General features: G+C 42.8%; 1 protein-coding gene across 3 annotated transcripts in view; it reads left to right on the top strand.

Moving 5' to 3' along the window:
* Positions 1–14,768, top strand: part of PPP1R7 (protein phosphatase 1 regulatory subunit 7) — a 41,505-nt gene that overhangs the window by 14,782 nt on the left and 11,955 nt on the right. For 2 of the 3 annotated variants that reach the window (XM_048863711.2, XM_048863714.2), the window contains 5 exons: positions 131–293; positions 4,975–5,091; positions 9,301–9,405; positions 10,790–10,876; positions 13,975–14,380. In XM_048863711.2, the coding sequence (XP_048719668.2) occupies positions 131–293; positions 4,975–5,091; positions 9,301–9,405; positions 10,790–10,876; positions 13,975–14,151 (649 nt within the window). In that variant the 3' untranslated portion in view covers positions 14,152–14,380. Of the gene's footprint in view, positions 1–130; positions 294–4,974; positions 5,092–9,300; positions 9,406–10,789; positions 10,877–13,974; positions 14,381–14,768 lie in introns of those variants that run through there. The other variant, XM_048863713.2, reaches the window with a different exon arrangement.

The following is a 14,768-nucleotide window of genomic DNA, read 5'->3' as shown; positions in this document are numbered from 1 at the left end:
GCTCCATAGGTGATGGGAAATTTATTTTAGATCCCCCCCCCCCCCACCCCGTATGCAAGTGTCCTTTCCATGGACTCCCTTTGCTTTTGCCTTGGATTGATGAGGTCTTTATTTGCTTTGCTTATGGCAGGATCCTGGATATCTCTTTTAACTTGCTGCGACACATTGAAGGACTAGACCGGCTCACCCAGCTTAAAAAACTCTTCCTGGTCAACAATAAAATCGGCAAAATTGAGAACCTGAGCAACTTACAGCAATTACAGATGTTAGAGCTGGGATCCAATCGAATCCGGGTAGGCACGACTGCAAAATGTATAGTAGAAGCAAAATTAACATCTACTCTATGTGGTGAAAGTAGATGGGGATCCAGTAATAGCTGGCTAGATACAACTGAGACAACCCAGTGTATTGCATAGAAATGAGGAAAGGGCAGATAGAAGTAATGCGCGTATTTTTGGAGAAAAAGAGAGTACCTGTAATATCTGCTATGCAATATCTGGAGTGGTAGGGAATGGCTTAGTCTTTTGCACGTCCTCTTCCTTGCACACTCACTCATTTGTTGTTGACCAGTCCCGTCTCTAGAGATGAGGTCAGAAACCAGTCTAGAAAGGGAGCAGCTGCTCCTCTCTTCTGTCTTGTTCTGCATACATCTTGGAGACTGGAAAGCTCTGTTCTAGTTGAGCTATCTGAGGCAATCCAGCCATGCTGCTTTCCTTTGATTGGGATTTTTTACTCTGTAATTCTTTAGCTCTTATATATAACTGATTAGGCATAACCGAAATGGTCCATTTTATTTCTTGTGTGCTTTTGAAAATTTTACCCAGAGTTCTATTTTCAGGTGTCACTTAGGAGCCTACATTCTGTTGACTTGCTGCCTCAATGACTTTTTAACTTAGGATTTAGATGCACTGTGCACATCTGAAAATGTGACTCACTTTGTTCCATAAAGGGACAGTGCACCCTAGGAAAAGAAGATCATGGGCATCATAAAGAGAGAAGCTGATTTCTGTCTCGAAAATACTCAGGTTCTTTTAACAATGTAATCATACTGGAATAGTGTCATGAACTTGCCAGTAATTTAGGCAGTAACACTTTTGATACAAGAATCAAAACTGTCTCACAGGAATACAGCAGGAGAAGCCAGCCTCCCATCCAAGTGTTGTGTTGGTTGTGGAGAGGGACTCAGATGTCCAATAGGTCTTCAGTTTCCTTTCATCTTTTTGGAGCAAGGCAGGTATAAGTGTTTGAGTATTGAAATCTGTTAAGATTAGATATGTTTTTTCACTTCTGGTTTATGCTGCTTCATGCAGGGGTTTCTAACCTATAGTAAGAATTAGTTATTTTACTTCACTTGTAGCCTGAAATGCCTGTACATCTCCTATCCTACGACTGACTTTTCCTTTCTATCATTTGTCTTTGCCGATGTGGTTCTCCTGACTTTAGAGACATGGTCAACTTCAAGAAGATGAATGAATGGTTTCAGATACTACATACCTCTGCAAATTGTGTGTTCTCTTGCTGTTGCTGGGTGTGAGATCCACACAAACAAGGGAACATGGGAAATACTGAAGCTGACTGCACATAAAGTGTTGTCAAATGCTCAAGATAAAAAATGTGAAATAGACAGAAATACTTCCCTAATCTCTTTCAGTATAGAAATCTTATGGAATGCTTGTAACAATAGTAGGTAGAAAAATGTCAGTCTGAAAGATGATTTCTAAGTTGACAGTACCCCTTTAACCCAACTTCTTTGGTAAACCAGCTGTTTTGCTGAAGGAAATAATAAGAAAAGAAGGAAAGCATCTGAGGTGGGGAGAGTTCTTGGTTTTCTTTTTTTCATAACCACCTGGGAGCATGTTTCTCTTCATGGAACCAGGGTGCAATTCCTTCCCCTCTTCTGTGGTCAGCCTTTTTCTTAGGCTGAAGGGGAGGAGCGCTTTGCTTGCATTATAGTCAATAGATTTGCCTTCACAGCTAAAAGAGAGACTCCAGTCCATTTCTCCTCAATAGAGGGAAATATTCTTTGTGAAATGAAACGGCTGTGGGGAATAACACTGCAGTTTTGGGGCTGCAGCCAGTTAAATGATTGGGAATCTTGGACTTTGCACAAACAGGGCAATGGGACCTCCATAGGTGGCCTGGAGAGGCAGGCAGGAATCCAGCAAACTGAATTCAGTGGTCTAGCTTCTATCCCACATCTATGGGTATGTGAGGCAATTTGAGAAAGACAGAAGATCCAGGTAGAGAAAGACGGAAGATCCAGTTATGTTCTTATACTTATAGTGAGATAGGGTCTAGCCAGACAATCTCTTCCAGCAACTTAAAAATAAGTACAAATTTTGGTGAATTGACCTTCATGGTAAAGGACTGAAAGGTATGTGGAGATAAGTTACATCAGATTATGTAATCGCTAAAGCTTATTTTAATGGGGGGAAAAAATTAGAAACACGGTACCTGTGTTTGTAGATTGGTTGTATTCTGACTTCTCAAAGTGCCTCCATCCTAAGTGGCTGAATGCTGCAGCTCAATGTTGAGAGGAGTCAACTTCCAGGCAGACAACAAAGAAGTAGCTCCTGTCCCTGTTGGGTTTGTGGGCAATAAAAACCTTTGATTGCTGTAGCTCTCTTCTGCACTGTAACTTGTGGACAAATTCCTGGAGATAAATCTGTAGGATGAAGACCTAAAAAAGAACTTTTGAAATTTCAGTCTTTAACAAGGTCATATCAATATTTTGATGCTTGGAACTTTTCTGGCTTGCTGATGGTGCATTAGAATGAATGACAAGAGCACTTGTAGCAAAGGGTTGTAGTTGCCTTGCAAAATTCTCTCACTTGACGTCAAGTAATTCTTCTTTGTGATGGATAGGTAAAATGCTGCTAATTATCTGATTGGTGGTGTCATGGTAAGCGTGGGCAAGTAAATTTATTTTGTGCCTGCTCTGGTATGTTTTTATGCTGAGGCTGGGCTAAGCCAATTATCAAACAGATATTTAACTGATGACGTACCTCTTATGTCTCCCATCTGCACTTGTTCGATAATATTCTCACTAAAATAAGCATCTCATTGACTCTCATTGCTTTAAGGAGATATTCCCCTCCTTCTCCCCCGCCTGTTTTCTTCTTCTTACATATCCCCAGAGCGCTAAGCAATTTTTTCCCAATTACTACAGCAGGAGTTGCCAGTGAGGGGCAGAGGTGGTATCAGCTGCAGGTTTCTCCCATTGCTGAGCTGAACTCGGGGAACAGACTGCTCAGGGACCTGGCGGGACACAGGCTATGAAGTGTGATAGAGTCCCCATGTGAGCTGTTACCAGGATGTATTTATTTGTTGATGACTACATGGCAAACATAGAAAAGCCTTTTCAGTTATGACACTCTCGTTGTTCGAATATTTTTCTGACCTGGCAATCTAAGCTACTTTAGAGTCAATTATAAGTTGTTGTATATGGTTTGTCTGATCAATGTTATATGCCTTTAAGGCTCCAGAAGAAGGAAAAGAAAATTTCTTCAATTATTTATGTGCTGAAGTTCCCTTTTTTTTTTTTTTTAAAGCCTGCCTGTGTTTCCTTTTCTTTATAGGAGTCTCTGGGATCCTCCCTTTCACACTTTCCTGCCCTCTGATACTTTCTCTGATGAGGAGGGCTGGACACATCTCTTTTTAGAAACAAAGAATACAGTTCTTTTGATCATCCAGAGGGAAACCACCTCATTTCCCTTTCCCCCCCTTCAGTACTTAAACTAGAATGGCACATGTTGTACTAATAGTAATATTTGGCATATGTGTAGCATTTTCATCTTCAAAGCACTGTCTCATTATGAACTAAACAGCCCTATGAAACCAAAAAAGCATTATTATCTTTATTTTATTATAGGGAAACTGAGACACAGAAGCTGAATGACTTGCCTCAGGCTACACATCACAACAATGGCAGAGTCAGGATTAAGACTCAGGAGTTCCTAGCTCCCACTCCTGGATTCATTCCATGAAAGCATGCTGGCATTTGTGCTGCTCCTGTGCCCCCAGGGCAGGCCCCAGCTCGTGTGAACTAGGTGTTGCAGAATCATTCGGGGTCATGATTCTCAACTGCACAGCTGTGGATGAATGCAATAGTTAATCTCAATGGAATGTGGTGTTTGTAATATTGAAAATGCTGCCATCCTCAGAAACCTTTTTAAAAACAAGTCCAATGTATCTGCCAAGGACAACAACTTCCATTCTCATTCAGTTGGGTTGGCTGTAATGTGTTTGTCTTCTGAAGTTATTTATTATGTTAAGAGTGAATTTTCTAAATGGATTCAGCTCGCTATTTGTTCTGGGTGAGGTGGGATAATGACTTCTGCCTTCTAAGGACTTGCTCATCAGACTATTACATTTCTTTGGGGATTATAAAGAGTAATGTGAACTCTACCAGAAGAATTGGATCTTTCCATAGACTGTCTCCCTTTTCCTTTCCGCCTAGTTGGGGATGCCAGCTTCATTAACACAACGGTTCTCAAATTGTGGGTCAGGGCCCCAAAGTGGGTTGTGAAGCCCAAGCTCCACCCCCACCAGGAGCAGCAGGGCTCGGGCTCTTGCTGCCGCTTCCCCCCCCCCCCCGGCAGCTGGGTTCTCTTCTCCCCCCAGCCCCTGGGATCATGTAATTTTTTTTATCAAAGGCGGGTTGTGGTGCAATGAAGTTCGAGAACTGCTGCAGGAACATTTATAACATTGCTTGTTTCTAACATTGATTGCTTTCTTTCAAAACTCGAGGTGGAAAATCATCTGGATGATATGGCATAAGGGTTCTAATCTGAATAGTCATTTTAGGACTCCATAGATCCAGAAGGACAGAATGCTTGAATTGATCAGGAGATCTAGGTTTGCTTGCTGTGTTCCCACCATCTGAACTCTCTCTCTAAATGAGTCTGGAGATGGCACTTAAGGCTGGGAGTAGTGCCCAGAGCAGTAACACTGCCTCCTTTGGTCATTTTACAGGCAATTGAGAATACTGACACACTGACTAACCTGGACAGCCTGTTCCTGGGAAAGAACAAAATTACCAAGCTCCAGAATTTGGATGCACTGACAAACTTGACAGTGCTCAGTATACAGGTATTGATCCTCCTTGGGCTCCTCATTCCACCTTGACAAGGGAACATGTAAATCACAACTCAGCCTGAATCAGCAGATCTGCAATCTTTCTTCAGCTAATTTTTTTTAAAGACTGTGACATTCTCTGTGCTCAGTATTTTGTTTCATGGCTTTTGAAAATGGAAATGCCAGCACTTTATAAGTGCATCAGATGGGTGTCTAGATCTACTTTGGTTGAGGGAAAGAAGAAAGAAATACTTCTGCATCCTTGGCTCAACTACAGTTTAATAACTACTTCTAAAAAGAAAAGGAGTACTTGTGGCACCTTAGAGACTATCCAATTTCTTTGAGCATAAGCTTTCGTGAGCTACAGCTCACTTCATCGGATGCATAAAGCGACTGAAAAAGTTCTTATATCAGGTTTGAAGCAGCAAAAGAATAAAACTGCTAGTTTGCAAAAGTCTCTCTGGAAATTACCTCAATAGCTTGGGGGTCATCAGTCCTTATTTAGTGCTTCCTAACTGGATTTCTAACCAGGAAGCACTAAATAAGGACTGATGACCCCCAAGCTATTGAGGTAATTTCTAGAGAGACTTTTGCAAACTAGCAGTTTTATTCTTTTGCTGCTTCAAACCTGATATAAGAACTTTTTCAGTCGCTTTATGCATCCGATGAAGTGAGCTGTAGCTCACGAAAGCTTATGCTCAAATAAATTGGTTTGTCCTAAGGTGCCACAAGTACTCCTTTTCTTTTTGCAAATACACACTAACACGGCTGTTACTCTGTAACGTCTTCTAGTAATTGTAATGAAAGAGGTGCCAGGGAGGTAGGGATAGGATACAGAGGGACCTAGACAAGTTAGAGGATTGGGCCAACAGAAATCTGATGAGGTTCAAAAAGGACAAGTGCAGAGTCCTGCACTTAAGACAAGAATCCCATGCACTGCTACAGACTAAGAACCGAGTGGCTAGGCAGCAGTTCTGCAGAAAAGGACCTAGGGGTTACAGTGGGTGAGAAGCTGGATATGAGTCAACAGTGTGCCCTTGTTGCCAAGAAGTCCAATGGCATTTTGGGATGTATAAGTAGGGGCATTGCCAGCCGATTGAGGGACGTGATCTTTCCCCTCTATTCGGCATTGGTGAGGCCTCATCTGGAGTACTGTGTCCAGTTTTGGGCCCCACACTACAAGGATGTGGAGAAATTGGAAAGAGTCCAGCAATGGGCAACAAAAATGATTAGGGGGCTGGAGCACATGACTTATGAGGGGAGACTGAGGGAACTGGGCTTATTTAGTCTGCGGAAAAGAAGAATGAGGGAGGATTTGATAGCTGCTTTCAACTACCTGAAAGGGGGTTCCAAAGAGGATGGATCTAGGCTGTTCTCAGTGGTAGCAGATGACAGAATGAGGAGTAATGGTCTCAAATTGCAGTGGGGGAGGTTTAGGTTGGATATTAGGAAAAAAATTTTCACTAGGAGGGTGGTGAAGCACTGGAATTTGTTACCTTGGGAGGTGGTGGAATCTCTACTTCCTTAGAGGTTTTTAAGGTCAGGCTTGACAAAGCCCTGGCTGGGATGATTTAATTCGGGATTGGCCCTGCTTTGAGTAGGGGGTTGGACTAGATGACCTCCTGAGGTCCCTTCCAACTCTGATATTCTATGGTTCTAAGGCTGTGCTAAATGAGGGGGTTTATCCTTTTTGCCCTGATACCAAGTGTCTCACTTTTAACATGCAGAGCTAATAAAAGTAGTAAAAAGCATTTAATGGAATATCAGGGTTGGAAGGGACCTCAGGAGGTCATCTAGTCCAACCCCCTGCTCAAAGCAGGACCAATCCCCAATTTTTGCCCCAGATCCCGAAATGGCCTCCTCAAGGATTGAACTCACAACCCTGGGTTTAGCAGGCCAATGCTCAAACCATTGAGCTATCCTTCCCCGCCAATATATAAGACCCATTCTGAGTCAGACCAATGGTCCATCTAGCCCAGTATCCTGTCTTCTGACAGTGGCCACTGCCCACGTACCCCAGAGGGAATGAACAGAACAGGTAGTCATTGAGTGATTCATCCCCTGTCGCCCATTCCCAGCTTCTGGCAAACAGAGGTTAGGGACACCATCGCTGCCCATCCTGGCTCATAGCCATTGATGGACCTATCCTCCATGAACTTACCTAATTCTTTTTTGAACCCTGTTAACGTCTTGGTCTTCACAATATTCTCTGGCAAAGAGTTTCACAACACTGTCTGTGCATTGTGTGAAGAATTATTTCCTTTAGTTTGTTTTAAACCTGCTGCCTATTAATTTCATGTGGTGACCCCTAGTTCTTGTGTTATGAGAAGGAGTAAACAACACTTCCTTAATTACTTTCTCCATGCCAGTCATGATTTTATAGACCTCATTCATATCCCCCCTTAGCCGTCTCTTTTCCAAGATGAAAAGTTCCGGTCTTATTAATCTCTCCTCCTACAGCAGCCATTCCATATCTCTAATCATTTTTGTTGCCCTTTTCTGTACTTTTCCAAGTCCAATATATCTTTTTGGAGATGGGGCAACCGCATTTGTGCGCAGTATTCAAGATGTGGGTGTACCTTGGATTTATATAGAGGCAATATGATATTTTCTGTTGTATTATCTATCCCTTTCCTAATGATTCCCCACATTCTGTTTCTTTTTTGACTGCCGCTGCACATTGAGTGGATGTTTTCAGAGAACTATCCACAATGACTCCAAGATCTCTTTCTTGAGTGGTAACAGCTAATTTAGACCCCATCATTTTATGTGTATAGTTGGGATTGTTTTCAGTGTACATTACTTTGCATTTATCAACATTAAATTTCATCTGCCATTTTGTTGCTCAGTCACCCATCCCTTTGTAACTCTTGCTTAGGACTTAACTATCTTCTTTAGTATTCTATCATCTGCAAATTTTGCCATCTCACTGTTTACCCCTTTTTCCAGATCATTTATGAATAAGGCTACGATTTTGTCTCCATTGACCTCCGTGACATTTTCAGCCTGGGAGCTGGACTATTTACTATTTTCCGCTCTCCATTCCGAAAACTGACCATTTATTCCTACCCTTTGTTTCCTGACTTTTAACCAGTTATCCATGAGAGGACCGTCCCTCTTATCCCATGACAGCTTACTTTGTTTAAGAGCCTTTGGTGAGGGACCTTGTCAAAGGCTTTCTGAAAATCTAAGTACACTATATCTACTGGATTCCCCCTTGTCCACATGCGTGTTGACTCCCCCAAAGAATTCTAGTAGATTGGTGAGGCAGGATTTCCCTTTACAAAAACCATGCTGACTCTTCCCTAACAAATCATGTTCATCTGTGTGTCTGATAATTGTTTACTTTAGTTTCAACCAGTTTGCCCGACACTGAAGTTAGGCTTACTGGCCTGTAATTGCTGGGATTGTGTCTGGAACCTTTTTAAAAAATTGGCGTCACATTAGCTATCCTCCAATCATCTGGTACAAAAGCTGATTGAAATGATAAATTACATACCACAGTTAGTAGTTCTGCAATTTAATATTTGAGTTCCTTCAGAATTGTTGGGTAAATACCATCTGGTCCTGGTGACTTATTACTGTTTAATTTATCAATTTGTTCCAAAACCACCTCTAATGACACCTCAGTCTGGGTCAGAGAAACAATCTCTTTTCCTCTGCACACCAATATAGCAGCCTGGCAAGTTCCAGCAGGGGGTATAGCAATCAGATGTTCATACACACACACACTGTTTCACTGCCAATAAAAACTTGTCATGTATGACAGACACAGTAAGCGTATCACAGATGTATTTGAGGGTCTGTTTATAATTGCTACATCATCCTCTTCCCCAGCTCATAAAAGAGGAATATAAAATGAGTGCTGTTGAAGTCCTTGCCTGGTCTTCTAAAGAAACTAAAAAGAAAAGGCCTTCAGGGTTGCAGCTGTCATAAGTAGGGGGAGAATCAGAGATCCTGCCAGGTTTGAAGGAACTCTGGCTCGCCTGGAACTTGCTTGTGAGTTGGTTACAAAAGTTTCAAAGTAATTGAATGTCCCACATCCATCAAGTACAGTGTTGTCCTTCCTCTGTAACAGGCAAAGTCCTTCCTTCCCATCCACTTTATTTCTATCTAAATGATCTATGCTCTGTAGAAATGTTCTTGAAATTCTTTCTTGTATAAGAGTTCACTCTGGGTTCATTCCTTTGGACTGGACTTTCACTCCCTCCTGTACAATTTCAGAGCAACCGGCTGACCAAGATCGAGGGTCTGCAGAACCTGGTGAATCTGCGTGAGCTGTACCTTAGCCACAATGGCATAGAAGTCATCGAGGGACTGGAGAACAATGTGAGTGTCTCATTTGGCTTTCTTTAAGAAGGGCTGGCCTTACAGTACTTTGCAGAATGGCTGGGTTCATCTTACATTGGTGTTGCTGGGAAGTTCCTGTTTTCCTTAAGTTACCCAAAGAAAGTTGAGCTTCTTGGAAAACCGTATAAATTGTTTGTCTGTTATACCTAAAAGAACAAAACATGAGCCGCCGCCTCTTCTGCTGGGAACCGGCATGTTTTCTAGTCAGTCTGGAGTGGACTGTAAAACTGTACCAGCTAGATGGAGTCTTGAAGCAGTTAATGTAACAATTTGGCTGATAACTAGCACAGGGAGGCCTGACAGCATTTCTGCTGATTATCTCTGCTGCTAAACTGCTGAGTTGAAAGATGAATTGGATCTGCAATAGGTAGCCATGAGTTTCTCTTACACGGGCACCAGAAATGACTAAGTGAGTTGTCATGGGTCAGAAGAGGCAAACCATGCCATCTTGCTCTTTTAAATCAGTCCAACTTTCTGTATTTCTGCTTTGGATTGTCCTTATGGAGAAGCCTGTGATGTGTTCATGCCCTTTTACCAATAGGTGGCATTGTGAGGCACCCCTGGGGATCAGAGGAATCTGAGTAATTTAGCTGATCTCCTGCATACACACGTTAAGGGTTACATATTCTAAAACTCTTGGGCTTCCTAATGCATAGAATTCCTGTCTTCAAACATGCCGCCTGAGAGAGTTCTTTGGTTAGTGCTGACCCCCCACTTGGTAAGGCAACTCCCATCTTTTCGTATGCTGTGTATGTATACCACCCTACTGTATGTTCCACTCCATGCATCTGATGAAGTGGGTTTTAGCCCACAAAAGCTTATGCCCAAATAAATTTGTTAGTCTCTAAAGTGCCACAAGGACTCCTCGTTGTTTTTGCTGATACAGACTAACACAGCTACCACTCTGAAACCTTCTTTTAATCAGATTTTTTGTAGATTTCAGAACGTCGTCTTGGAATGTCTGATTACTAATCTTAAAATATTACAAAGAAAGCTCACTGCTCAGGAGTAATTAGTTTGTCAGCAACTACTGGCTAGCTAGTAATTGTTTTCAGTTGCTTCTGAGAAGTTGGCAAGCTGTCTTGATTTAAAAACTATCTTTTCTGCTATAGTTAAACAGTGAGAGTTCTCCTTGCACTGAATGTGTTTTCTCTCATATTCAGAAGTTTTATAATTCTGGGGAGGAGTATAGGACAATACTAATTAGAGCCTAATTAACCAATTGTACTTTTGCTAGCTAACCATAATAGCCAGCTGGCAGTGGTTTACTAGTGCTCCTCAGAATTTTCAGCCCTCGGACTCAGAGTGGGGTAGAGGAGGAAATGAGGAAATCCAAGCTAAAGTTTTCATTTGCTTATTTCAGAACAAACTTACAATGCTGGACATTGCATCCAATAGGATCAAAAAGATTGAAAATGTCAGCCATCTAACAGAGCTGCAGGAATTCTGGGTAAGTGCAGGCCTTGCTGAAATAGATACGTACTAAAAGAAATCCTTCTTGATTGGGTGTGGTGAAGAGGGTTTAAAATGGTGAGTTGTACATCTTAGATTCCGGCTCCAGTGCTCATTAGATGTGGACTGAGTTTTTTTTCAGGTGTCCCCTTTGTTCTGGTGACAAGGTTGTAAGCCCCTCTTCTCCTTACCTGTCTGCATGGGGGGAGGGTCATCACAGTTAATTCATTTTACAGGTTTTTAATGATAGCAGGCCCTTAATTATGTCAGGTGCCTATCTCCTTAGAATACTGATCTTGCCACTGTGCTCGGGTTATGGCTTTGAAGTATAGAGCTCTGCCTTCCCCCATTTTTGCACAGCTAGCTTTTCTGTAAGTTACAGTATGGCTGTGTAATAGAAGTAGATATCATGCATTTTGGTGCAGAGGTGAGCCAAAGCGTTTAAAAGCAGTTTTAGAGCAGAGTCAGTTTGGTCAGTTTCTTGTAACCACTTAGGAAAAATTCAGCTGTCCTCTGGGTGTTTCCACTCCTGCTAGCCAGATCAAAATACTGAGCTGGCTCTGGTTGGTGGCATCCTGGATGGCTAAGCCCCGCATTTTGTTTCTGTAGTTTCTGTCAGGAAGGGAACAACGTTTGAACAGAGGAGTAGATATCCACCTGGAATCTCAGTGCTCCAGCCCCCATAGTGTACAGTGTTTCTTGCTATGTTCAGTTAGGGAATGTCTGGACTTGCTCTGCTAGTGCTTAATAAATAGAAGCCCTAGAAGCCACATTTTTCTGTTTCACATTTTCATCATTTGGAACTTTTCACTATCTGAGCCCTTGAATGAAGGCTTTGGCTGCAGGACTGAGAAGTAGCTGGACATGAAATCAAGCTAGAATCCAATATAGAGGCTTCTTGGATGGTGCTTTTCCATCCCTTGAATATAACCTTTCAGAGGCTGTATTAGTCAGGTTTGTGATTTCCATCTGTGCCTACTCATGCCAGAATGAACTGCCTTTGTACGCCAAGGAGCTCAGGCATCCTATGAAGTGTGGCCTACTACTGTCTTCAAAGTGAGACATTACAGACTAGCTTGCGTGTGCAGAATGTGGTGCGATTCTTTTCAAGTTACTAGACTCTCCCTTTGAACCAAATGGAGACATTTACAAAGCATTTTGCTCCCAGAAGAAAAAAGTTGCTCCAGCTGCTGTTGTTTCTTCCTCAGGAGGGAAAGGGAGCAACCTAATTCTATAGGACTTTACCTTTGTTGAGCCCACTACTGAACTGGACAGCAGTGCATTGGTAAAGGTCTGCTCATGATCTCTAACTCCCTTCCTCATCTAAGCCTCCAGTTTTCCCATTTAATACTCTTTTAATTTGCCCCTACATCCCTCCTGATGGAGAGAACTGAGTGAGGTATGAAGCCCACCTTAAAGAATTATTTTTTTATTAATTGCAGGGTTCCAGTTCCTAAATGTTGTATGCATCTTTCTGACCCTATTTAGTGCCCTAAATAAGGGTATTAAAGTTAGCACAGATGTAGTATCACTTGTTAAGTCCAGGAATGTTGCAGATAGTTTGTCCTACTCTAACTAGGTATTTATATGGTTTCTGGCACAATAGTATATGAATGCCTCTCTATCACCCTTCTGAGATAGGGGAAAAATTACTCCCATGTTATGGATGGGGCAGGGGCGATTGAGGCACCAACAGATAGACTTATCTGAGGTCACACAGAGACTCTGTGGCAGAGCTGAGAAGTTATTTCCAGAGGCCCAGTCCAGTGTCTTAACCCCATGACCATCCTTTGGTGACACATGGCCCCTGTTGTTAGAGCAGCTGTCTTTTCCTGGGGTGGTGGGAAGTAGGCACTTCAATGAAAAACACTGCTTTTCCACTTCACAATTGCAATTTTGGGGAAGTTGGGAGTCCTCAGTGCTGCTTGCCTTGGTTGCATGATGTGAGTTGGGAGCAGTGTGCTGAAAAAGGTCTGATCTCTTATTTTGAGAGTAAAGATGCTGCTGCTGCAGTAACTTCCTCTGAACCTCCAGGCTCTGCTTGCAGGAGCAAAGGAGAGCTGAAGCTTTCACATCTGGGATAGGGGAATTGTGGCTGCATGGTATGCTTCTCCCTTCCTCTGACACCCCCACTGGAATTCGGCCAGGATCCAAATGTGGGATGGAATGATAACACTGAATGGCATGTTTGTATCCCTCCCCCTTGCCAACTGTGGTTCAAAGCACTGCTGCATACTGTCTACAGTGACATGCATGAAGTCTCTGTGCTATGGAAGCCATCCTGCTTTCCAGTGGGTGTATTTTGGGCAGCAGTGCCCAGCTGTCAAGAGACCACAGTTAACCCTGCGGGGGTTTGGCTGCTGTGGGGGGGCATGAAGCCTCCGTGGTAGGTGGCACTGAGATCTGAGCAGGTCTTATGTTTATAGCTTGAACCATGCAGCCTCTTCTGTGGGAGTCAGACTGCCTCCCAGTGGAGACACAAGAGGAAACCTGCTGAAGCGAGGCTTAGAGCATTTCCACCCCTACATGAGAATGTCCTGCCTAGGAAAGATTGGTGCCCTTAGACTGGAGAACTCAAGCTTTGCCTTGTCAGGCAGGAGCTGGCTTTAAGGGAACAATATTAAAGCAACAATATTAAAGGGGAACCTATGAAGCTATCCTTGAGGCCAAAACTGCAGCAATGTGCTGAAGGGACAAGTCACGAGGGAGTGAGGTTTACAGTGAGTAAGGCATTCCTGTGATGCTCTGTAGACAAGAGAGCCAATAGGTGGCATTTCCATGGATCCTCTGAACGGGCAAGGTATGTTAAAGCCTGTCGAGTTGAATTCTGGTTACACATTACCAGGGGGCGAGGTCTTGTGGTGGATATTGCTGAAGAATAACTGTGCTTGGAGTAGGGAACAGAGAAGGCTCAGCAAGGCTTCACACTGAAGAAGCTTATACGGTGTCATTCTTTCTAGCTAGATTCTATCAGGCTGGTAACCGCACAGCCTAACTGCCCCCTGGTTCTTGGTAACCCCTCATGAGCGGTGTCTGTCTGGGTTATGTTCTCACTAATGAAGCTTTGCTGGGAGTGTTCGTGTGTGTGCTTCACAGATGAATGATAATCTCATTGAGAGTTGGAGCGACCTGGATGAGCTGAAGGGAGCCAAGAATTTGGAAACTGTATATCTGGAGAGAAACCCCCTGCAGAAGGATCCTCAGTACCGGCGCAAAATCATGCTGGCTCTTCCTTCTGTCCGGCAGATTGATGCCACGTTTGTCCGATTCTGAACTTCCTGCCTACCCTCTCTCCTTCCTTCCTTGGAGAAATGTCCCAGTTGGGTTTTTTATCCACTTACCACTACCCAAGTCTTCAGTACACTGGCACAGAGAAAACAGCCAATAAAAAGCACTGAGTACCAGATCTTGTGTATAATGCACTCTCTCTCGTTGTTTTTGAAAAATGATGATGATGATGATGATTATTATTATTATTATTAATAAATCTTAACACATGATATTTCCTGGTTGTACCAGTGTTTATTTGTATTGGGTATTTCGTCAGCAAGCTTCTGTGTTCAGTCTAAGCCAGCAGCTGTCTCTCGTGTGTCAGAATTAAGTAACCATGTTGGTAAACAGGAGTGAAAAGTCTTCAAGTCAGTAACACCCCCGTGAATAGAGCTTCAGTTTTTGTAGTGGGGCAGATGGGGGTGATAATCCTTTAAAGGCACTGAACTGTGTTAACACTCCTACCCTTGTCCAGAGTTTCTATCTTTTCTGATCCTTTTTAAGATAAGCACTCATCGATTTAGAATATTGCTTAAAAACCTGCGTTTAAAAAATTCTCAATATAAAACAAAAGACTGAGCTAAGTAGGATATGTGTGCGCGAACAGATGGATGAACTGC

The sequence above is a fragment of the Caretta caretta genome, chromosome 9 (assembly GCF_965140235.1).
Source record: "Caretta caretta isolate rCarCar2 chromosome 9, rCarCar1.hap1, whole genome shotgun sequence".
In the NCBI taxonomy this organism is placed as follows: domain Eukaryota; kingdom Metazoa; phylum Chordata; order Testudines; family Cheloniidae; genus Caretta; species Caretta caretta.
Note: the sequence above shows the minus strand (reverse complement) of the source record. Positions and strands in the feature narration are given on the sequence as shown.